The sequence below is a fragment of the Dasypus novemcinctus genome, chromosome 23 (assembly GCF_030445035.2).
Source record: "Dasypus novemcinctus isolate mDasNov1 chromosome 23, mDasNov1.1.hap2, whole genome shotgun sequence".
Taxonomy (NCBI): domain Eukaryota; kingdom Metazoa; phylum Chordata; class Mammalia; order Cingulata; family Dasypodidae; genus Dasypus; species Dasypus novemcinctus.
Window position 1 is genome coordinate 16867491 of NC_080695.1, and position 24112 is coordinate 16891602.

General features: G+C 53.7%; 1 protein-coding gene across 7 annotated transcripts in view; it reads left to right on the plus strand.

Moving 5' to 3' along the window:
* Positions 1-24112, plus strand: part of CUX1 (cut like homeobox 1) — a 336617-nt gene that overhangs the window by 172944 nt on the left and 139561 nt on the right. For all 7 annotated transcript variants that reach the window (XM_058285907.2, XM_058285909.2, XM_058285904.2 and 4 more), the window contains exon 4: positions 17962-18040. In XM_058285907.2, the coding sequence (XP_058141890.1) occupies positions 17962-18040 (79 nt within the window). The remainder of the gene's footprint in view (positions 1-17961; positions 18041-24112) is intronic.

Genomic DNA, 24112 nt, shown 5'->3' on the forward strand with positions numbered 1-24112 from the left:
TGTTCTCTGTGTCCGTTCACTGCATGTTCTTCCGTGACCACCTCCATCCTTATCAGCGGCACCGGGAATCTGTATTTCTTTTTGTTGCATCATCTTGCTGTGTCAGCTCTCTGTGTGTGTGGCGCCATTCCTGGGCAGGCTGCACTTTTCTTTTGCGCTGGGCGGCTCTCCTTATGGGGCGCACTCCTTGCGCGTGGGACTCCCCTACGCGGGGGACACCCCTGCATGGCAGGGCACTCCTTGCACACATTAGCACTGCGCATGGGCCAGCTCCACACGGGTCAAGGAGGCCCGGGGTTTGAACCGCGGACCTCCCATGTGGTAGGCGGACGCCCTAACCACTGGGCCAAGTCCGCCTCCCTACAACTTAATATAAATGCAGATTATTCATACTTATCAGATTAGTCAAAATTGAAAAGTCAAGGTAGTGTAAATTGGTGTAATCTTTTTGCAAACTAATTTAACATTAGGTAATAAAGGAGCACGTGTACCTTGACACAGTTTCCCTTCTAAGTATATACCCCGAATTAATTTAAATATGTGCTTCAGGAAATAAATTCAGGAATGTTTGAAAATAGTCAACAAGTGGAAACTATCAGTAGTATAAAGAATAAAAAAAAAGAGTGGTATAGCCACATGATGGAATGTAACATAGCAGGGAGAGGTGAATGAATTAAGAAATACATGAAACTGTGCTGATACAGTTTAGGGATACATGCATAATAAAATCATAAGGGAAAGGAAGGAAAGGAAAGAGGGACACAGAAGTCTGGGTAACGTTCCCACCCACAGCTGCTCATTTTATTATTTCCTTAATGTCTCCTTTTGTATGCACGAAATATTTCTTTTAGAAAAAATGCTCATGCTTACAGGCAGTGGCTGCTACCTAATTATTTTTTGCATGTCAGGAGCTGACTGTTGCCTTCTCCTTCCTTTTGGCAGTCATCTGTGATAAATCCACTTCTCCCAGGCAGACAGGGAGGCAGGGTCCTCAGGAAGGCAGGGGGAGGGCACGTCTGTCACACTGCTCAGAGCGTCGCCCTACTAAACGACCGCGTGCGGGGCTCAGAGCAAGCCCAAGCGTCGTGCCTGTGCTTTCCGAGCATTTTCTCGTCCAGTCTTCACAGTTCTGAGAAGCAGCTTTTCTCTCCCCATTCCCAGATTCCAAAGCCGTGTCCCTCTGTGCTTTTGCCCTCTTCTTTCTCCGTGGGAGGAGGTGCCCCTTCCTCAAACCCCAGGCCCTTGGCACGTGCTCCAGAGCCGGCAGTCCCTCAGTCGGCTCCTGTCCCGGGTCTTCAGCCTCTGATGTTCACTGGCTTCTTCTCAGCAGCGTGTGCCGCCCTGCGGGATGGGAGAGGGAGGGAGAGAGAGAGTGACAGAGAGAGAGAGAAGAGAGGCCCCTTGCCCGCTTGGCCAGGCTTCTCCACCAGGCCGCCTCGGTTTTCTTCAGCCCACGCCAGGCTGGCGCCCGCCCCGCTCTCCCCTGACCCCGTCACCTCCGACCCCTCACCTCAGCAGCATGCAGGCCGAGCCACGACGCCTTTCTTCATCTCTTCTCTTCTCCTGAGGTGCCCTGGTCTGCCTCTGGATCTTCCGTTCGTTCCTCTGGCCCTGGGTGTTTCACCTTCTTGGCCGGTTCCTCCTCCTCAGACCTCGGAAGAGCAGCTGTGGTCACTGAACGAGCTCCCCTCAGCGACAGGCCGCGAGCTCAAATCATGCCCCGAAGCCGTCTCGTGGGCTCCAGGCTCCCGGCCACCGCCTGCTTGACAGCACCCGGAGCTGCCCCACGGGACACAAGTCTGAGCTCACAGCCACGAGCCTCGACTCCTGACGCCGTCCTGCACAGCCGTCCTGCACGCCCACGTGCGTTTCCCTCTAGTCTTTCCCAGAAGCTGGAATCCAGGCCGCTCCCCTCTCCCTCACACCTCATCTCCTCCACGTGCCTCCACGTGCCTCCACGTGCCTCCAAAGTGCCTCGGGGATCTGCCCTGCCTTTCTTTCCCTGCCCCACCCACCCGCTCTGAGCCCCTGCTGGGTGTCGCTTAGCCCGCCACAGCGGTTTCTTCGCTAAGTGATTCCTAGGTCAACTCTTACCACCACCCCACCCCACCCCCATCTTTTCTCCATTTAACAGCCAGGGTCAGGTCAAGTCCTTGCTTACAACCTGTCAGCGGCCCCCGGGGCCCTTAGGCACACCCAGACCCTGCCAAGGCCTGCAGGGTGCCTTGGCCCCGGCGCTGCCCGGCCTCTCCCGCACCTGCGCCGGGCCCCCGGCCTCGGCTCTGCTGCTCGGGTGAGCCTGTGTGCGTCCGTTCCCCCCGGCCAGCCCGCCCCAGCTCCCGCCTGGCCCTCTCTTCCTAGGCTTTTGGACTCAAGTTACCTGTCACTCCTCAGCACATCTCCGCTGACCGCCAGTCCGAATTGGCGCCCTCTTAGTGCTCTTGGAGCACCCATGCTGTTGTTCGGAGTCCTTTCCTCAGTTCGTTTGTGTGTGTTTTATGTGTGAGCTCACTAGCTGCGTCCGCCTCGGTCTCCTCTTGGTGCCCAGGCCCCGCACAGTGCCTGGCCCGTAGCGAGCGCTCATTTCGTGGCCAGCAGAGCAGAAGCATCATCCTCCTTTTTCAGAGGAGGAAACCAAGACCCAGAGAGGGCGAGTAAATTAGCCGAAGTCACGCAGGTAATCATGGCGGGCCCGGGGCTAGAACCTGGGGCGGCCCCTGTTGAGGCGATGCCTGCAGCCCCTCCGTGGTCTCAGTTCACCTCCTGGACTTGCGTGTGGATCACTGGTGTGCGCCTGGTGTGTAAAGTGCTTTGCAAGCGCTGCCTCAAGCCCCCCCGCCCCTGCCAACCAGCCCACCCTTTATTTGAGTTCTAGAGCCCAAGGCTTCGGCCCACATGTGCGTAAGTACCCACCACTGCAGGTGTATGCTCTGCTGCATCCCTGAGCTCTACCCTTGCAGGAGCAGAGCCCGGACCCCTCACTGTGGCCCCTGCTGCCCTGGACCCAGGGACTGACCATGTCATAATTTGAAACTTCCCTCGGTACTGTGGCCTGTTTTACACACAACATGCCAACAGTATGCCGAGCTGCAGTCCCGCCACGCGAAAGCCCGTATGGTATCTGATGCAGGATTTTACTCTGATCCCAACATTAATGATACCCATTCATTCATTTATTCACTAAAACGTTCCGCTATACACGGCTGTGGGCCAAACGGGCCAAGGATATAGCAGCAAACACAATGGGCAAAGTCTTGAAGCTGGTATTCTAATGAAGGAAGCAGATCCTGAGCCCTCAGGGTGTGCTGTTAGAGATTGCACGCAGAGGAATTAGACAGCTGGTGGGGCGGAGTGTGAGGAGCTGGGTTGCTTCCTCAGCCTGGTCCTGGATGGCCTCTTGGAGGAGGTGACGTTTGCTGTAAGACTCGAGTGATGCAAAGAAACCAGCCATGCAGAGGGCTGGGAAAGACTGTTGGACAGAGGGGTGCAAGTGCCAGTGCTCTGAGGAGGGACAGTGCTCGCGGTATTTGAGAGGCAGAAGACGGGCTGTGGCTGAGCTGAGGGCACGTGGGGGGGGGGGTGAGTGAGGTAGGGGGCGGGGCCAGGGAAGTGGGCGGGGCTGGATGGTGCAGGGGTCTCTGATACTAAGCTTCAGTGAAAGAGCCCATTCCAAGGAGATACCTGAGACAGGGACAGCAAGGACCCTGTGCACATTTGCAGGACGATTTGACAGACTGGAATCAAATAATACATGAAATGGATTAAGTTGGGCACATATTCTGTGAATTACGAGTTTCAAGAATGCCCTATGGCCATATTTGCTCAGCTATAACATAGCTATTTTTATTTTAAAAAATTTTTCTTCTTTGTCTTTGTTGTTTTTGTTAAGCTGTAACATATTTAAGTGCCCAGCTGTAAAGGGCATTTCTAAATAAAGCCAGGATGTCCGTGTGGTTTTCCCCAGAGTATTTTGCAGAGGGTTAGAGGACCTGGGGGCGGGAGCAGACACTGCTGCATTCAACAACTCTGTGATATAGGCAACTCACCAGGCCACTTTCTGTGTCATTTTCCTCATCTGCAAAAGGAGTGGGTGAGCGAGATAACCTGTATGGTGGCACCTCGTAGCCCTGGGATTCAGTGTGACTCGGTGGACTCATACTTGGGTTGACTCATATCAGCACAACAGCAGGGGAAATTTCCCAGCAATTAGATCTGTTCAAAAATTGAATGAGCTACCATATAAGGTAGTGAGCCTCCCATTACTGGGAGTGACCAAGCACGGCCTGGGTGACCATCTGTCAGGGATGGTGTCAGTTCTTACCTGTTTTTTCTCCAAGGTCAACCCAAATCATCCAATAATACCCTAGTCAGAAGCATAATCTTTCTCTCCTGGTCCCTGGTACAGCTTCACCTGTATCTTTTTTTTTGAGTTTGAGCCTGAGACACTCCGTCTTCCTACTTTAGTGATTTGGGTATAGTTTCACTGGCTCTGTGTAAGGCTTATGTGTCTAGAACCTAGGGGACGGGTGTGTTGACATGTCCTACCCACGGTGCCTGTCCTGAACAAGCGCTGCGTCAGCCCTTGAGCAGATGGGCAGCCAAGAAGCTTGCACCAGGTGGGTGGTTCCTGACGCTGCTCCCCGACGAGCCGCCCTGACCGCGTGAGTTTCCAGAAACGTTTCCATGGTCTCCTCCCCTACGGGTCCAGTTCAGTGGGCCAGGGGTGGACCCGGCACATGTTAATTTCACGAAGTTCACGCATGATTCTCATGCGTCCCTAGTTTGAGGAACCCCTGGGCTGGAGCCCCTCAAAAGACCTTTCCTAGAGTCAAAGTCTGTGATTCCGTGCCTGGAGTGTAACCGCAGCCCCTCAGAGGTGTGCCTAAGGAGCTCCATGATTCGACTTCAGAACGTGCTTGAGGCTTAAGGTCCAGCTTCTGCTCCAGCCAGACGGTCTGTTTACTGTCATCTGAACACACCTCCTGATTTCCTGCCCCTGACCTTCTCCTAAATCCCCTGCCTCCGTTACCCTAACCTCTCGCCCTCCTCCGCTGTGGAAACCGCCTCCACCCTTTAAGAGCTGACTGGGTTCCACCTCCTGGGTTCCCTTTCCTGACGAGCCCAGCCTCGTTTTACCTTTTCCCTCTTGACGCCCTGCCCCTCTCCCAGCCTTCGCGTCGTCCCTGCGTTTCTCCCCCTCACGGAGTCCTCGTTGAGCTCCGTGCACGCTGCACACTCGGTTCCCGGGACCCACGACAAGAATTAGGCTGGTTCTGCGGGGAGGCGTCCCAGGGACCCCACCGTGGCATGCCGTCCTGCCTGCCGCCTGTTTCGGGGGGAACTTCCTTCTCACCCACCGCAGTCACCTTCAGGCTCCCTTGGGGAGTTGGGGTGCAGGTGGTGGCGGTTGTGGTGCTGTGGTGACGGTGATGGTGTTTTCAAGTGATCTTCTAGTAAAATCCGAAGGCCCAATTAACACAGTTTCTTCCTGTCGGTTCGCTCCGTGACGGCTCAATTAGGGTAGCAGTAGAACTGTGGTTCGATATTCAGGCCAGCTTCATAATTGGAAACACGTTTTCTCCTCCGAAGCTGCAGCTGGTTTGGTTCTGCTCATGCAGAAAAGGATATAACCTTGCATAACATAGGAAATGAACGGTTGAGAGAGAAGCCAAATTCAATTTCAGTCAGATATGTTGAGGCTAAGTCCATGATCTATGGAAACAGGGAACGAGAAGTGTGTGGCTATGGAAAGGGGCGCACTCAGCAGTCTATTAATCACGGCCGCGCCGGCCGGCGCTGCCGCCGCCGCCTTGTGCCATCACGCTCGCGCTGCTTCTCCAACGGGGGCTGGAGTGCAGCCAAACACTCCAGAAGTTAACCTCTTAAAGACCCTGCGCCGCTTTCTGTTGAATAAATGTAATTTTGTGGTCAGAAATAAATGCTTGTGATGTAGCAGGAGCTTTGAAAACAACAGTGAGCCAAAGCTATTACAAATTGCTCCGTGTTGTGGAAGTCAACAGCATACATCAGAATTCCGGGTGTATGGCAAATTGACTGGGGCCCAGAGCTCTGCAGCCACTCAATAAAAGCCCTATTAAACCATTGTACGTAATGACCGATCCAGAGCAAATCTAATATTTTCAGTAGATAATTATTTTTAACGCCCTCTCGGTAACCAGTGGTACGCTTCTTGGAGTTTCGAGCCCGTGCCTGCGGGCGGTGGGCCTGCCCCAGCTTTCCCTTTGCCCCTGCCAGAGGACTGGGCGCTGAGCGGCCGGGACCACCCCATGAACACAGGGGGGCCGACCTTGCTCCTGGGCAAGGGTCTCCCTGGGCCTGGCACACGGCGGGTGCCCAGGGGGTGTTTGTCGAATTGAATTGGACAGGGCGGAAATGGAGTAAAGGAAGCCCGGAGAGCTCTGGAGTAAGTTAATAAAGAGATGGACTCTAAACTGTAGAGACCAGTGGGTCACTAGAAGGAAATCGAGATCGCATGATACGAAGGGACTGAAGCCAGCTCACAAGGGGCCGGGTGACTGTACACCTGGCACCACAAGATGCCCCAGGTCTCACCCAGCTCCCCGCTTGCATGGGAGAGAGCCCCCCAGAGGCTCTTGCCAGCCCAGTGGCGGGTCCCCCGGCTTTGTTCCTGCCTGGGCTGTGATCCTGGTCACCCTGACTTGTTCTTTTTCACGTCAGTCCCTCTTCTAGACCACAGGCTTCTCAGGACAGGGCCTACTCATTCATTGTTGCATTCAGTATTTGCTGGCCCACTACATGAGCCAGGCTCTGAGCTAGACCTGGTCTAAGGTGGGAGGTAACTGGATGCAGGCACTGCTTCCGTGGAGCTTAACAGTCCAGTGTCAGCTGTTTCCCCAGCACAGGGCGTGGTGCAGGGCACATAGGCCCCCAGGAAATAGTGGGTGGATGAGGAGGGATGGAGGGATTTTGATAAATCAAAAACATTCCCTGCTGATAGAAATGGCTTCTGTGTCCTGTTTGCTTGCACTCCTAACTCTGTCCTGGGAATTATACCAGAAGCAGCTGTGACGTAAAGCGCAGAGCACTGGACCTAGACTCGTACAGCCTGGTTTTAAGGTCTGACTTGGCCAGTGACCTCAGCCTTGACCAAGTCAACTGACCTTCCAGTGCCTCTATTTCCAAATATAAAGATTAGGGGAATGGATTTGAATAAGATGAGAAGTAATATCTGTCTGTAAAGATAGACTGGCTCTAATAGGTTTTCCTCTGGACTGAAACTACCCAACTTGTAATATATATGTAGTATATTTGTTTGAATACTGTGGAATTCAAATTATTGGGTACTAAATCTGTATGTTAATTATTTTCACTCTCATGCTCCATCAACTTACTGCAATGATTCCTTATATGAAACTGACCCCAAGGAGCAGATGGTCAGAGGAGGGCTGCGCTCGTACGCCTGTGAATCTGGAGGAGTTCCAGGACGCTACTTGATGATAGCTGAGTACCAGAGAAGTTTTGTTGATTGAATGAGGAATATCCCACATTCCTCCTTTCCTCCCACCTCGTCCAGATTGTGCAGCTGCCCACTTGGCTAATAATTATTTGCGCAGCATTTTACGTTGAGAGAGCGCCGTTTCCATGATCTCATGCAGCCTCGTGCCCCAGCCTGTGCTGTGACATTACCACCAACCGCAGTGGCCAGCCAGGACGGGGAGCAGGGTGGGCGCCTGCAGGGGAGGCCGCGGGCTCCCAGCTCTCCTGCCCTCACCATCTCCTGAGCCGGCCCTGGAACTGTGGCTCCCTTAAGCTTTGTTTGCCAAATGCCACCCGCTCGCCCGTCCCTGCTCAGGGTCCCAGCACCCCCAGCAAGCTTTCCTAACCTCAGGCAGTCACCCCCCTGTGATATCTGGGCTCACATACTTGTGACACAAGTGGGCGCAGACAAGCCTCACAGTAGCCTGGTGAGCTCGGTCAGGAGGAGAGATGGCAACTCAGGTGTTTGGATGCAGTCCCCTCACCTGCTTGTGGACGGGCACCTGACCCCTGGGAATTTAAAAGGAGCAAGATCCAGGTTCTGCATCTGTTTCACCTGTGCCCAGCTAAGTCCTGACTTCGAAGCCTTCAAAGTCACCAGCCAGGAAGAGTCAGCAGGCCGGCGGCCACTGCCCCCTCCTCCCTGCGGGACTGGACCCGTCCCCTCCCGCCATCTCAGAGGCCCGAGAGTGCCCAGGAGCCCCTAGCAGGAGCCTAAGCTGGAGAGCGGGTTCCTCAGAGGCACGCGGGCACGCGGGCTCGGCGCAGCCCTGCAGGTGGAAGGAGGGGAGGGAGAGGAGCTTTGTGCCCCGGCTGCACCCCAGGAGCTTTGCACACACCCCCTGGTCGTCTGCACGGTGGCTCCTTCCTCGGCGAGGAGCACGTGGGCCCAGCAGGCTCCGGTCCCTCACTCCGGGCCACACCTGTCGGCCAGTGAGCCGAGGCCGGGACTCAGTCCTGGATGCTGACAAAGGTCTTTCTCCAAAGCCTGCACCGATCCCCCCAAACGTGGGAAGCGTCTTGGAATTGCTTCAGAGGTAGAAGAGGGGGCAGCCTGTGCAGTGGCACTTTGTCTCTCTGTGTGCCAGGGAGAGAAACCTGGCAGGTGAGCCCGTGGGAGCGTGGCGGGGGGACACTGGCTCCTGGGACTGTGGGAGGCACGGAGGGGTGCCCTCCCCACATGGCTCCTGATTCGTGTCCCCCCCACTCCCCAGGTCTGAAAGCTCTGGTGCCCGAGAGCCCGGGGAAGCTCGGGACCCACCGTGGCCCGGAGGTGTGGGCAGCATGTCTTGGCAGCCAGCAGAGCAGGGGCCTGCGCTCCTCCTGGCGCCCGTGCTGAGGGATTGCCCCTCGCGCCCGCGCACCCCGGGATGCAGGAGCAGACTCGGGGGTGCAGGACACCGCACCCTGCTCCTCCCTGCCGTTGCGCTCTCCTGGTCTCCCCCTGCGTTCTTGCCCGTCTGGGCAGCTCTTTCTGGGAAGGCAGCTCAGGGTAGCAGGAAAACCAGACAGACAGACAGATGATGGCCTTTGAAGGCAGACCTGGATTTGAGTCCCGACAGCCCCACTCACCACGGTGACCTCGAATGAGGCACTTGGGCTTCTCGGGGTCCCATCTGTGTAACAGAAAACAGGTCTGCCCTGCAGGGTGTGGCACTGTACGTTTACAAATATTGTGACGTGAAAGTGTCGCTGCGTAAACGGTAGCTCTCCATACTGGTCACACAAGTCTCCAGTCCCCTGACCTCTTAGATACTGGGGTGCCCCCAGCAAGCAGGCCCAGCCTGCCGGGGCCCTCATGGCACACACACACCCCCACACTCCCCAAGGGACCTCACTGGGACCCTCGGCGGCCCAGGGGGCTCCAGCCCCCGGAGCGCCCCCCAGGCCTCCCCCCACCCCTGCACACACAGCTTGCACCAGAGGTGCGAGGGTGGGGGGCGCTCAGCCCACAAGCCCCCGGCCAGCGCTCTCTTCCCCTGACCTCCTCTGACGCCTGGCTGCCTCCTTCCCAGTCCTCCTGCCGGCCCTTTCCTGAGCTGCCTCCTGCTGGGTGACCTCCCCACCCTCCTGCTCACATCCTTGGGCCCCTATAGCAACACCCCCCCCCCCCCCCGGCCTAGCCCCAGGCCCACCCTTGGTGGTCTGGCTTCACGCCTCCAGCTCAGCCCCTCTGCTCCAAGCCACAACAGGTCCCACGTGTGAACAAGGCGTGCTGTTCCAGCGTCTTTCCATGCCCCCCCCCATGAATGACACTGACATTCACCGTCTGTAAAGCTCACTTTAAGCTTGCAAAACACAGGACACAGAAGGGCATCTATAATATCCTACGATTTGTGTTTACAAAGGAGGAGAGTGTGTCTATAGAAATCAGGACGTGTGAGCCCTCCAGTGTTGTTCTTTTTTCAAAATTGCTTTGGCTCTTCTGGGTACCTTGCATTTTCATATGACTTTTAGGATCCACTTGCCAATTTCTGCAGAGAAGGCAGCTGGGATTTCGATAGAGGTTGCCTTGAATCCGTAAATCAGTTTGGGAAAGGATTGCCATCTTAACAGTAATACGTCTTCCCGTCCATGAACGTTGGACGTCTTTCCATTTATTTAGGTCTTCTTAAATATCTTTCAACAATGTTCTGTAGTTTTTGGATTTCAGCTCTTGTATTTCTTTTTGTTAAATTTATTCCTGTTTTAATTTCTTAATTTCATTTTTAAATTGTGTATAGAAAGGCAGTTGATTTTTGTGTATTGTTTTTGTACCCCACAACCTTCCTGGGATACGCGTTATGTTTTTATACCTCACTATTTTTTTTTTTTTACCATGCACGTACGTTATCTGGTCACAAAAATAAACAGCGTAAAAATCGGAACTGGGCATCTCCTGCCCTGGGAATCCTTCCCCCACAGCCCTGCTGTGATTTACCTGTGAGCCCCCTGAGCCTGCACCGTCCTGAGCCCTTCGGGAGAAGCAGCCACAGGCTCCAGCTCCCCAGAGGCCAGCACAGCAAGGCGTCCAGCATGTCCCAGCCACTCTGCACGATTTGGTCGAGGGGCGGGTTGGTGATGAGGCAGACAGCCGGTGCCTGCCGCCTCTGAGTGGCTCTGGGGCGGGCATCGCGGTTCCCGCCCACTGGCGAGCTGAGCTCTGCCCCCCTGGGGCTTGCCCCTGTTGGTTCCGGTTGACAGAGGAGCCAGGCGGTCCTCCTTCCCCGCCACAGCCCCCTTCCCAGCCCCCGGGCTCTGCGCAGACAGCCAGAGCTGGACATCCGCGCACAGGCTCGGCGCCCTGTCGCGGGCTCTCACGACGCTGGCAGCTCCTTGTATTATCTTTCCTCTTCCTATTATCCTCTGCCACAGACCCCTTCCTCGTTCCCTCATTCATTCCTCATGATTCAGTCTTCTGGACATTGCCAGTTCATCTTTTAGAGACTGTTTTTTGAGGACAGATAAGAAATATCCCTTCTCCTTTAGTTTCTCAACGAAGGATCCTGTCGTTGCCTGAGTCTTGAGCGCAGTTTTTCCTAACCCGGAAGTGCCATACCGAATACGTCCACCCCGCTTTGACTGGCGTGAAGGGCTTTCCAGCAAATCCTGTCCACCCCCGTGGCTGGAGAAGCCCAGTGGGCGTTCTCCGGCCTCAGGGAACTCCCTGCTGGCGGCTGGAAGCACCGTGACCTTGAGGCACAGAGCAGCTTGGCCCCACCCAGGTCCACCATCCCTGTCCCCACACTGCCCCGGGTCCTCCCTCCTCTCCCTGTAAGACTCTCCTGCCAGCGCCAGGGCTAGCCCTTAGCCAAACCTAAAGGAGCGTCTACTTAGAGGGGAATTACTGGGCTCTCGGCTATTTTTATTTTGGTTCAGAAAATACGCCTGTTCCTTTTACGTGGCCATGTTCAGTTAAAATTAGAACTCCAAAGATTTGTCCCACGTGCTCATCTCGTTTGGACTGGATCTTGGCGGTTCTCAGTTGACTCTGGTATTCCACGCGACTCTTCAAATCATATTTTGCTCTTGAAAACACTCTGCGGCCAAAAACCCCATAGCCAGACTGACGGTGAGACAAAACTCTTCTGTCATCTCCCTGCGGCCCGCGACTGGCCCGTCGTCCAGCAGAGCACATCGATCTGGAAATTCTTTTAATGGTCTGTGTTAATTTCTGAATCATTGGCTTGTAAGCACCCAGGGTGGAGGCTGGTGGCTTGTTCCTGAGGATGATGTGGTTGAAGCGGTCCGGGTCCCCCACGATAGGGGCGTTTCGTGTCCTGCTTGGCAGGACTGCAGAGAGGGGAGAGCTAGACCAACGGGCAGTGCAAGGAGCGTGCTGGGTGTGGGTTTATTAGGGAAGTCACCGATGCTCACTCCTTCTCTGTCCACAGCAGACCGTGTGGCCACTGGGCGGGGGAGGAGGTCGCACGTAACGCCTGTGGCAGCTCAACGAGTAGGGGGCGGTCGCCTAGCTTAACAGAGGAAGAGACCAAGGCGTAAACAGCCCGCGCCCTGCCCCCAAGGAGAGCACGTAGCAGAGCTGGGATTTGAACCCAACTCGGTGTTACCCTCAGAGCCCGCATTCTCTCCGCCAGCTAAGTGGCCCCCCAAGAGCCAGGCCCCCCACCCAGAGCTGGCCTGGCCCATTTCTGCATCCAAGAGGCAGAGCCGGCTTTACAGAAGCCCCTTCGGTTTTCATCCTCAGCAGCCAAGGTCTAGTGTCCCCACTTTGCAGGTAAAGAAACTGAGGCATAGGGAGGTTAGTGCACTGGCCCAGGAGAGCCTCACTGTTTTCGCGTTAGTGATGGGACTCACGGCACTGGGCGGCACTGCCCTGCCCTCCGGCTGGCAGGCTGGGGCCAGGAGCCCCCCTGGAAAGAGGAGCCTCTTTCACATCCACATCAGCGGCACTCGTTAAGCAGTCATTGCTAGCGGGACATGGGAAGACCAGGCTTTCTGTTTCATTTCTTTTTGGTGATCCTGGGCCCTTGTAAAGATCCACGTTTTAGTATCTGCGCTTCCCAGCTGGTGTGCCAAGGCATCCTCCTGTGTGGCACCTGGGGGTGGGGCAGTGTGCCGTGCCAGGTAAACATTATCCTTCTCGCCGTGAGCCGACGCGTACCACCGTGTCACGTAGACCGCTCCCACAAGGTGTGGAGTCACCCCTCGTGGCCATCACGCCAGCTGCGGTGGGTTCTGCACTCACCTGGCACCGGGCCAACTGACAGCAGCAGGGCGACAGTGATCCCTCATCCTCCGCCACCAGCCGCGTGACATGGGGCATCTCGTACGGAAGGGCAGCAGTGATGGGGAGCAGAAGCACAGGACGCCAGTGGCCGCTGAGTCCCGCACGCAGCTCTGCCGGCCCCCAAGCCTCTGGGCCCCTTCTCACCCCTTCTAAGCCTCAGGGGCCTCCTGGCTGATTTCCATGAACTTGTTCCCCAAACCTGGATTCTTGAGTTTTCATCCATAAGTAAATATTGAGATTCTGAAATTTAGAATAAAACACCTAATATGGCAATTTCTCCTTAAATTTAATTCTTATTACAGAAAAACCAAAGTCCACGTTTATAAAAGGCAGGTAGCTAAAAGGCATAAGCGTCGAGCCCAGGAAATGTGTAGAAGGCGTTGGGTCTCTCTGCAGGGAGGAGGTGTAGCCCGCCGCAGCGGGCCGAGCCAGCGAGCCCTCTCGGACACTGGGGGGTGGGGGCAAGATGGCTTCTGCGCCGCTGCCTCCAGCCACATGTCTGCCTGCTGTCGAAGAATGCTTGTTAAGCCAAGAGTGCTTTACATTAGGCGTTTTCATAAAGATTTAAGACTGGACACCTTTCCCATTTGCTCACTGCTACAAATAAAACAGTTGATCAATTTAGATAGATTTTCATCCACACAATAAAAATGTATCAGACCCCAATGAACAGTCATGGGGAGAAAGGCAGCTGGGACCAGAGTTTGAGCTTCCAAGGAATTCTGGATCTCCTGGGGGCGCTTTATCTCTAGTGGGGCAACCTCAGGGTGCTGGGGGCGGGGGTGACTCTCAACGGAGAGCTGGCTCATCAGAGGAACATTCCAAGGAGGCGCCTTCCAGTCCAGGGGAAATTGCTTATGCATTCAGGGAACAGGGAGTGATCGGGTGTGGCAGGAGGTAAGCTTGAAAAAGTAGGCTGGTCCCAGCCTGGGGGATCCCTCGGTGAAGGACAGGTTTCACCTTCCAGGGGGCCCCCGAGGTCATCAGGTCTCCCATAAATCTGCCCCGTTCTGCCCTTAGAAGGTAGCTGTGTCCTTGGCCAGTGCTTTGAAATGGTTTTAAGGTGGTGGAAATGGTAGGCAGGCCATCTGCCTCGGGTTAGCATTTGCACCCTTAAGTCACCAGAATGTCTGACCAGGAGCCCAATCAGCCTATGCCTTACCCCAGGTGTGTCGCACCTTTCCCCAAGCCGCCTCTTCCCACTCATAAGTCCCTTCCCTTGTAAGGGGCCGCCGTCTCGGGGTGGTGGGTGCCCGAGCTCCTGCGGCAGGCGGGCGGAGGGCGGGACGGCTGGCACACCTCCCACACTCAGGGGGATGGCCCCGCTACCCGGTTTGTAGCTGCCTGGAACTGATCCTTGTCCAAGGGCGCCTGGAGGAAAACTCTTGCACGTGACGAGCTCGCTCTGCAGCCCTTGCCGGCGCCAGCCCTGAGCGCTTCAGCCGTGCTGGCTCACTGAGCTGCCCGGCCCCCAGAGGTGGGTGCCGTCTCCCACTGTGCAGATAAGGTGGAGCTGGCATTCGAGCCCAGGCAGCCTGGCTCCAGGGGCTGGGTCCCGGGCTGCATTCCTCCCTCGAATCTCCGAGCACCGCCAGCTGGAGGGAACCCAGCAGGAGCCTTCTGGAGGAAGCGTGGCTCGCACTGGCTCTTGAAGCATGGGTAGGTCTCCAGTGGGCAGAGGTACAGCGAAGGGTGGCCCAAACTGGCGAGAGCACGCCAGGAGGAAATCCCAGCTGCTGTGAGGAATTCCCGAATGTGGCAGCCCAGGAAAAGCCCACAGAAGAAAAGGAGGCAAGCAGGGAAGGGAGAGGGATGAGGGTAGACCAAAAGGCAACTCCTAAGCCCTGTTCTTGGACAGTGGGCATGGGGAGGAGTCGAAAGCGTGATTTTGCATAGAAGTGTCAACATTCCCAGCATCAACAAATTCTTCCAGACACTTTTGAAAACATTACTGGGGATAAGGGGTTAATTAGGGGAAGAACCTCAACAAGTAAGCTCATTGCTTCTAAGAAGCCTGGAGGTCCAGCGACATCCTGAAGGAATGGGGCTCACTGGGCTGGCCTTGAACTCTGAGCCCTGGGCTTGGATCCTCCTGCATCTGGAGAATGGGGGGGAGAAGAGGGCACAGCACCATGGGCTCTGGGGTGCCGTGTGGGGGTACCAAGGCATGGCCTGCCATGCGAACTCCCCAGGACAGAGAAGAACCAGGCCAGGGGCAGCCCCCTTCTAGCTGCAGGTGGAACGCCCAGGGGGGCGAGAGACCCTCTCCAGGCGCAGGCTGAGCTGCTGGAGAAGCCTCTGAGCGGCTGTCGAGGGGCTTGGAGATGAGCCGGGCCAGCTCCCCGTCCTGCGCCTGGGAAGCCTCTGCTCCCACCGCCGCGCTGCTCTCCGGAGGAGCCAGAAAGCCCCGGGCAGGGGGAGGTTCCAGCATCTGGAGGGGCACAGCCAGAATGTATGCAGCACAGCTGTGCGCTTGGTGGCCGGGCGCGGTCAAAACAGCATTAAGACGTTTTCCAAGATGGGTCATGGCTGTAGACAAAGATTTATGATATGTTAAAATTTTACAAAAGTTTGATTTCAATTATGTACATGCATACATGTTTTTAACAGCTTTACAGAGACAGGGTGCACATACCATAAATCCACCCTTTTACAGTGTACAGCTCACTAGCTTTTAGTATATCCACAAAGTGATGCAACATCACAATTAGTTTTAGAACACTTTCGTTCCCCCAGAATGAAAACACCTCACCCCTTATCCATCATCCTCCACCCCCCGTCCTCTGTCTCTAAAGATTTGCCTATTCTGGAATTTCATTCACTCTTTCTCTCTCTCACACACACACACACACACACACACGTATGTATTTTTTTTACTTCCACCAAAGTGGAAGAATGAAAATTTTCTTCTCTGTGTTTCTGATATGTTTTCTAATTGTGCTACAAGCATGAATTACGAATAACCAGAAAAATTGACATTTTATTTTAAAAATGGAGAATGTGTTGTGGTTAAGCAGGTCTCGTAGATTATTCTGAGAACCTCTCCGACACCTGAATCACAGCCTTATTTTATGGGGGGAAAAATGTGTCTGACTCCCAAGCACCTGACTTCCAATGGGGCTTTTGGAACCCAGCCTGTTAGAAGTGGGAGCCGCCTGGGTTGAACTGGTTGGCTTTGCCCTGGATCTCCTGGGGAGACGTGGCCCCCCCACCCTTGCCTTCCACACCCTGAGGCCTTCCCATCTCGCTGCGGTGAGGTGAGCTCTCCCAGCCTTTAACAAATTGTTGGTTGTCTCGGTGGGAGAGGCCCTGTAATTAAACCACATCCTTTTGCCTCTTTAATAACATTGTAGACAGAGAGTGTAATTCTATAAGGGGGCCGAAGGAATATATAATTTACTGTCCTTTTCCTGAGCCAATATGAAGTTTGCACATGTAAAATCTTGCATGCTTCAGGTGTAAAAAGCGATCTGTTGTCTCAGCAATTGTGTTTTATGAGCTAAATAATGTAATGAGTGTCTCTAATAATTGGAGGCTCCTGGGACGTGTGTCCTGCATACTTGGGAGTTTCACGCACCGCCTTTCTTTGATGAATAGACTTCCACATTGGGGGAAAACTAGTTCAGCTAGGGTAGCTCACAAGACAGACGTAGCCTGGGCACCGACTTGCCTTGCCTTGTTGCTTCGTGCCTCCCGTCAGCTCAGTGCCACCCTCACCTCCTGCCACCCTCACCTTGCTGGTTGGCCCCTTACCTAGTCCCACAGCCACGGCCCTCGCCCAAGACCCCTCATGTCCCCTTGGACAGAGGCAACAACTTCCAACCCATCCCCCTCCGTCCTGCCACCTCCTGTCCTCCTGTTTGTGGCACCTCTGGCCCTTTATGATCTGTCCCAGTTAAACCTTTCCCGTCTCATCACTCACAGCTCCTCACAATGCACATGTGTTCCTTCCACAGCAGACAGCTTGCTGACCCCACATATTCCCAGTTCATTGCAGTTCCATCCATGGGTTCTTTTTTTCTTTTTTAAGATTTATTCATTTATTTTTATTTCTCTTCCCAACCATCCCCCCACCCCCACCCCGTTGTCTGCTCTCTGTATCCATTCACTGTGTGTTCTTCTGTATCTGCTTGCATTCTTGTCAACGGCACTGGGAATCTGTGTCTCTTTTAGTTACATCATCTTGCTGCATCAGTTCTCCATGTGTGCGGTGCCACTCCTGGGCAGGCTGCGCTTTTTTTTTTGCGCAGGGCAGCTCTCCTTGCGGGGCACACTCCTTGCGCGTGGAGCTCCCCTATGCAGTGGACACTCCTGCGTGGCACAGCACTCCTTGCGCACATCAGCACCGCACGTGGGCCAGCTCACCACATGGGTCAGGAAGCCCTGGGTTTGAACCCTGGACCTCCCATATGGTAGGCAGATGCTTTATCAGTTGAGCCAAATCCACTTCCCCATGGGTTGTTAATCTGGATTTCATGAAGGAAACTCAAGAGGACATGTGAGAGTCCTAAAGTGTGAACACACAACTCTGTGTGTATGTGTGTATGTCTAGGAGGAGGGCCCTTGGTTTTCATAAAATTCTTGAAAAGTTTCTTCAATCCCCAAACCTAAGAACTTTTCTCTGGGCATTAGAACTTGTTCTTCCCCTTTAATACAGGGTCTCACCTTTCTACCCAGGTGAATGGCTTTGGCAGACTGTTCCAGGGTCACCTCTTTCTCAGGGTCCCCTGGCGCCGCTTGCCCTTTCCTGCTGTATAATGCCTCCTTTGCATACCTGTTTCCCTCCTGGGCCAAACTTCTCTCTAGCCCCGCCTCCAGCACAGCGCCTGGCCCCTGCTAAGCTTGCAGGCAGTGCTTGTAGAAGGACGAGACCAGGAAGGGCTCGGGATCATTTTTCCCTGTGGAAGCTCACTCACAAATGGGCACTAGGACTCCTGGCTCTTCCTCAGTGCTGTAAAAGGCTTCATAATCCCAGAGCACTGCCCCTGCCTCCGTTTCCCCCAATGAACTGGGCCCACATGAGTTGCCTTCCTTTTATTTGTTTGCAGGCATTTTCCCTAAGGAGCACGAAGGTCCAGTTATCCAGCACCTACATGAAGAAATCAGACTTGCATTTGCTGTGGGAGCTCACTTGATGTATAATGATTTTTAAATTACCTCTTGACAAATGTTGAGCTCTTTGTTTTTCTTTTCTTCCTTTCATTCCCTTTCAGATTGATGCACTGAGTAAAAGAAGCAAAGAAGCCGAGGCAGCCTTCTTGAACGTCTACAAGAGATTGATTGATGTTCCAGGTAAGCCCCTGTGTTTAGATCCCATCGGGGGAAGTGGGGGGCGTCTTCTGAGCTGATGGATTTGGGGCCCATCCTTCTCTGCTTTCCTAAGGGAATTATGCTGCCAGTGGCAACTTGCTGGGAAACCAGGGAGTTCTGGGAACACAAATTCTCAAAAACCCAGACTTGCAACAGATCTGGAATTTAGATACATTTGCTAAAGTCATCCTATAATCTCTAACAATGCCTTTATAAATGCTGAAGCCCTAATCTGGGGGCTGCCTTTCTATTGGTGGCAGAGCGCGCCAGTCACAGAGAAGGGGTGGAACAGATGTGGGCGTGCTGTGCTGACTTTGTGGGCGTCTGAGATTCTGGTAACCCAAAGTGCAATAGAGCAACCCAAAGTGCAGTCGGGACTGGTAGTTGCTCCCCTGCCAGGCCATCTGGGGAATTAGCTGGCCTCTGGCCCGATCTTTCACTTTAGGGTTTTAGCTGAAGGGCAACTGGTACCCCCTTCAGCTACAGCTAAGCAATTGGCTTCTTTCTTCTTTTAAAAGAACCAAAGGGTTCAGATTTTAATAACACTTGTTGGGCCTCCTGAGAAATGATGGCTGCCAGTTCTTGTTTTAGGAAAGTGGGGCAGATTAGAGCCCCTCGTCCACTGGCTCCCCTGTTCCCCAGTGTCCAGAATCTGTGCGGAGGTGATGGACATGACCACATGGGTCCCAGCTCAGTCCTGGAGAGACTCAGATGAGAAAATTGAGAAAGGGACTTGGACCTCCTATCACAGCAGCCAAATCACCACCACTCTCCCTTCCCCACCCACTGAGTTGCCTGCTTGCCTTTATGAGTCATTCTTCACACATTGTTGACATTACTAGCACTCATTTAACAAAGCACAATGGAAGCAGGTCTCCTTTTGTGCCTGTTCTTGTGTTCTTGTATTCTTGTGCTGATCTCCCTGGAAGTGGGCTTAATAGAGGCCCTACCTCATAGGCAGCAGTGGAAAGCAGGTTGGACGCGGAGCTGGGAGGTCCAAATTCTCCTGCCAGGGGCTTGCTGTGAAGGCTCAGCCACATCCCTTTTCCCGTCTGGACCTCGGTTTCCTCATCTGTAAAATGGAAGCAGAGGGAGGGAACCCCTAGTGGTGGAGAATGGTTTTCTTTCTGTTGTCGCATCGTGTGGTTTGGGATCTTGCATCTTCTTAAGATGGTACATCCCTTCCCTTCCACTCCACACCGTCTTTCTGGGGTCACCTCTAGGTGGCTGTTGGGCCCGAGACTCCTCAGAGGAGGTGAGGGTGGTGCTGGCCTGAGGCCCTCTGGAGCTTCTGCCCTCTGAGGAGCTTGTCCAGCTCGTAGCTGCCAGCCCTGGCCTTTCGATTGTCTGGGCCGGTTTGCATCTGCCTAGGGCTTTCCCAGTCTCCGGCCAAGGCTCACAAGGCTGCCCCTTTGATGCCAGGCTGCGCCTTGCATTTTCTGGTGCTGGCGCCCCGGTGCACAAGGTGCTGGCTGGATTTCCTTTCTGAACTGCGTCATGTCCACGCTGACTCGGGGGAAAAGAATTTGCAGCAAGAGTACAACCTGCGCTTTGACAAGTGTAACTTTCTATTTCCGGGTGCTTCGTTCGTGGAGTGTTTTGCCTGTACCGCCTGCTCAGGAAGGTTCTGCTCTACCTTGGGCCGTAGATGCTCCTGCCACCGCCATTCCCTGGGCAGGAAGCCAGGAAAGGAGTCTCTCCCAGTGAAGAACCTCTGTCACGTTGTGGCCGTTCGTCTTTTACCAAAGACCCAGAGAGCCTCTCGTCGCTGTGTTCCTAAATACCTCACGCCCGCTTTTGAAACAAGAAGGGAAGCACTTCTGCACTTGAGTTTTCTCCTGGTGAAATTGCCGAATTTGACTGCCACTTTAGCAAGTCATTGGGTTTTTTCTGCAGTTATTTCATTCAATTTCCCAGGGAAAATGCAGAGATTTTCTTTTTTTTTAATTTCCATCAGCTTTGGTCAGGAGGTGACTGTCACGTCTGCTCTGCTTTTTTCACTGAATATTAAACCATACGCGTTTTTCCTCTATTGGTAATCTCCTTCATAATTATCACATTTTGGGCTGGAGAATTGAAGTTTGCAGCTTAAATTTAACATGATGGGTGCACATAGGTGTTGGCCGTTTCCTGTAATAATAAAAGTCAATCAGAATACATCTGCATGCCCCAAAGTCCACTCTTTCCTGCCTCCCAGGTATTTCTTTCTGACAAATATAAATGCTGTCTCCTGGCAGATCTGCCAAGTGATTTGAAAAACAGGAATGGAGCTGGGCGCTCTCTACCTGGGTTTTACAGTCTGATGATTTTTCAGATGAAGTCGTCGTGCGAGGGGCCTGGTCAGTGACGCTGCATTTACTGACAGTCACGCCACTGAGGGGACCCGGGGTGCCACAACTGTGTGCATCAGGCGTCAGTCTGGTTGAACCCAGAAACATTCGTGGGGTGCAGTAAGTTCTTTCTTGTAGTTGCAAAGAACAGCCACTGAAGTTTTTTGAAAAATAATACTAATTATAACCCAAAAACTAACAGCGGGGGAAACACACACACGCACGCAGCGCCCTCGCTCCCACTGCCCGGACCTGTCTACACCCCCCATTAGAAGTACTCCCTGACTCATCTCTTTTCCTTTCTACCTGGCAGAGGGGCTAGAACCGTGTGGTCTTCCCGATTACTCCCCTCATGTCTAGCCCAGTGCCTGCTGCATAGCAGAAATCAGTAAATATTTGTTGAGTGAATGGATCAGTTAATGATCAAATTATTTCTTCAAAGTGCCTTCTCAGTCTTTTTGGTCTCCAGCTTTAATTGTTCACATTGAACTAGACTCGCGAGATTGGCAGTTCCCATTGAGGGAGAGCTCTCTGGAGCATTATAACAACCTAAATTGCAATAGCCCAGAATGTAGCGCTCATTGAGTTGTAGCAGTTTAATCGCTCTCTGAACTCCCCTTTTGCTCCGGCTTCACTCTGTAAAGATTTACGCGCCTGCAAAGACACTTATATGGCACTTGGCGTTCTGGGCTTGCCAAGCCGACACATGAGCTTCCGAGGCCTGAAGTTCTGTGGCCGGCACTTGGTGTCCAGAATCCGTGTGTGGTTTAACAGCTGTCCGGCTGGCATCCCAGCACCAAACGTGGGCTGGCCCCCTAGCCCACCCCCCACCCCCCTGCCTGCCTCGCCTTTGGGGCTGCGGCCCAGCTGATCAAGAGAAGGAACGGCTTGGCAGCCCTCTGGCTCCTCCCTCTCCTCATCTTCGCATCCAGAAACGTTTAAATGCGCTTTGGCATTGGACTCCGATTGCCCCGAGAAGTGCCCCCAGCAACGAGAAGAGTTTAGACCCCTCGTTAGGGTCTTTCTCACTTGCCACCACCCGGTCATTCCTCGCAGCCTGGTCGGATTTTTAAGAGACTTTTTCACCAGAGTCACACTCCTTCCTTCAGCCAAATCGCCCTCTTCTTCCATGTTGCCGCGACCCTCGGCATCCCACTAAGTGTCAGGAGCTGTGCGGGGGCTTAGGGATAGAGCAGAGAACAAAACAGACCCAGGCAGGACTTTAGAATCTGGACTTTGAAAGTATTTACACAAATGGTTACTGAATTTGAGGTGTGACAAGTACACTGAAGGCAAAGTCTGCTGGGCATTGAGAGGATAAGACAGGGAGGATTGTGCAGGGGCAAGGCCGGAAGAACCCTTAGGAGGCAGCCAAGTGACAAGCTTTCTGATAGGGAGCACAGCATGTACAAAGGTCCTGGGGCAGGACGGAGGCCAGCACGTTGGGAGCGCGCAGCCAAGGCCAGTGGGGCTTAGTGAGCAAGGAGAAGGGCAGTAACTGGAGTGGCCCCATAAGACAGCGTCCAAGCCAAGGCCCTGCCCGTCAGAGGGACCGCTGGGTGAGGGTATCACTCATCACTCAGGCGGGATGGCCCCAAGCCGGGAGTGTAGGTGGGGGCCTAGTAGCACCTACAACGGGTTCTGGACTTTATCTAACAAAGAAAGCACCGATGGGTTTTGAGCAGGGAACTGACATGACCAGATGTGTGTATTTAAAAGGTCATTCTGGCTGCGGTTTGGATGACAGATTGGGAAGGAGCCCAAGGTGACGGGGAGGGAAAGTCGAGGTGGCTTCGTGTTGGGTCGTGGGTGTGGGGTTGGAGAGAAGTGGACAGATGTTGACCGTCTCCAGTGGAGGTAAAACGGATTTGGCTGTGGTTGGATGAGGAGTGTAAGGAGAGGAAGCTCAGCACAGCGTTAGCCTCGTCACCCCCAGGTGACACTGCTGGTGACACGGGCCTGGCCTGTTTACAGAAATACAACGGAAGACCAACAAAAAAATGGGGAGATTAGTCTTCCGTTTCCAATTCTCGTATCAGCTCTAATTGTTGATCTCTAGAGAACAGCAAGTGGGTTTTACATTTAGATTCACAAGGAAGTTAGATTTTTTTTTTTAAGATTTATTTATTTATTTCTCTGCCCTCCCCCCTCCCCCGCCCCAGTTGTCTGTTCTCTGTGTCTATTTGCTGCGTCTTCTTCTTTGTCCGCTTCTGTTGTTGTCAGCGGAACGGGAATCTGTGTTTCTTTTTGTTGCATCATCTTGCGTCAGCTCTCCGTGTGTGCTGCGCCATTCCTGGGCAGGCTGCACTTTCTTTCGCGCTGGGCGTCTCTCTTTACGGGGCGCACTCCTTGCGCGTGGGCTCCCCTATGTGGGGGCACCCCTGCGTGGCACGGCACTACTTGCGCGCATCAGCGCTGCGCGTGGGCCAGCTCCAAATGGGACAAGGAGGCCCGGGGTTTGAACCCCGGACCTCCCATGTGGTAGACGGACGCCCTAACCACTGGGCCAAGTCCACGTCCCAGAATTTTACATTGGAAAATCAGGTGGTTTAATCTGCCAATTTTATCGTGGACAGACTTTAAATCATGAAGTATATGCTCAGTATGCAGGGATTGTCCCAAATGTGCAGCCATGTTACATTTTTTTCAATTTTGACACGCCTGTAAGAGAGGTTTATACTTACTGATTTGCTGATCAGGACGGCTGGCCTGAGGCTCCCTAATCAGGGGGCAGGATCGTTCCACCCGTGGGAATCCGAATGTGGCTGAGAGCAGCCTGCAAGGACTATCAACAGCAGTGACCCCAGGTGTCCAGAACAAGACTCAAGGCGCCTGTTTGCCACACCTCTGCACTCACAGCGCCAGGCCTTCCCGGCGTCCATTGCACCTCCGGCCCTGGACCGTGCCCCGGGGGGTCCAGCCCTGCAGGAGACTCGGCGCTCCCTTGGATGGCTTACCTTTTGGGGGGTGGGAAATAATTCTGTAGTTAAACAGATAAAACAGCCTCCATCGTTACTGTGGTGACACAAGGATACATATCTCAGCTCTTAAAGTGTGAACCTCTCAGAGAGCTGGAATTTTACTTTGTTCTGAGCAAAATTAAGATGCTGTGCATAACCTGCCAGTAATTGACCTTGCCCGGGTGGCTTGCTCTTGCTTCTTGCTACTTTTGAAATTTTGTACAATGAGCATGTATTTATTCCTCCAATCAGGAAAAGAAAAAAGCATAAATCAGTAAAATAATCAAGTTGCAATTTTGGTTTCTAAAAAGCTCTTAATAACGACAGATAAGAACTTAAGCAGGAGTCAGTTTAGTATTTCTGGAATACTTACACCTTTGTACGAAATACAACTGTGACTTTTCTGCCCCAGAAACATCCTGGAACTGGTATTTTTTTTTTAAAGTTCTTAGAAAGGAGGACAGCAGACAGCTGGAGGTGCCGCCGCGTGAGCGTCTCGGGGCGTCAGTCCTGCAGAACTTCTCTGCTGACAACTTGCTTCAGTTGCGAGTTCGAGAGTTGCTGTTGCCTCCTTGCCTCTGCGGCTCCTTTGTAAAACTCACTTTCACGCCTTGGTACAGTGTGGTTTAGGTCCTGTAGACATGGCCCGGGAGGGCCGACCTGAGGATTTAAATCCGAGCAGGCCCGTTCAGGGGGATGTGTCTCAGACTGCGTTTCAGGACTGGTCTCTCACGTGTTATCGTCATAGGCTAACCGGCCGTGAT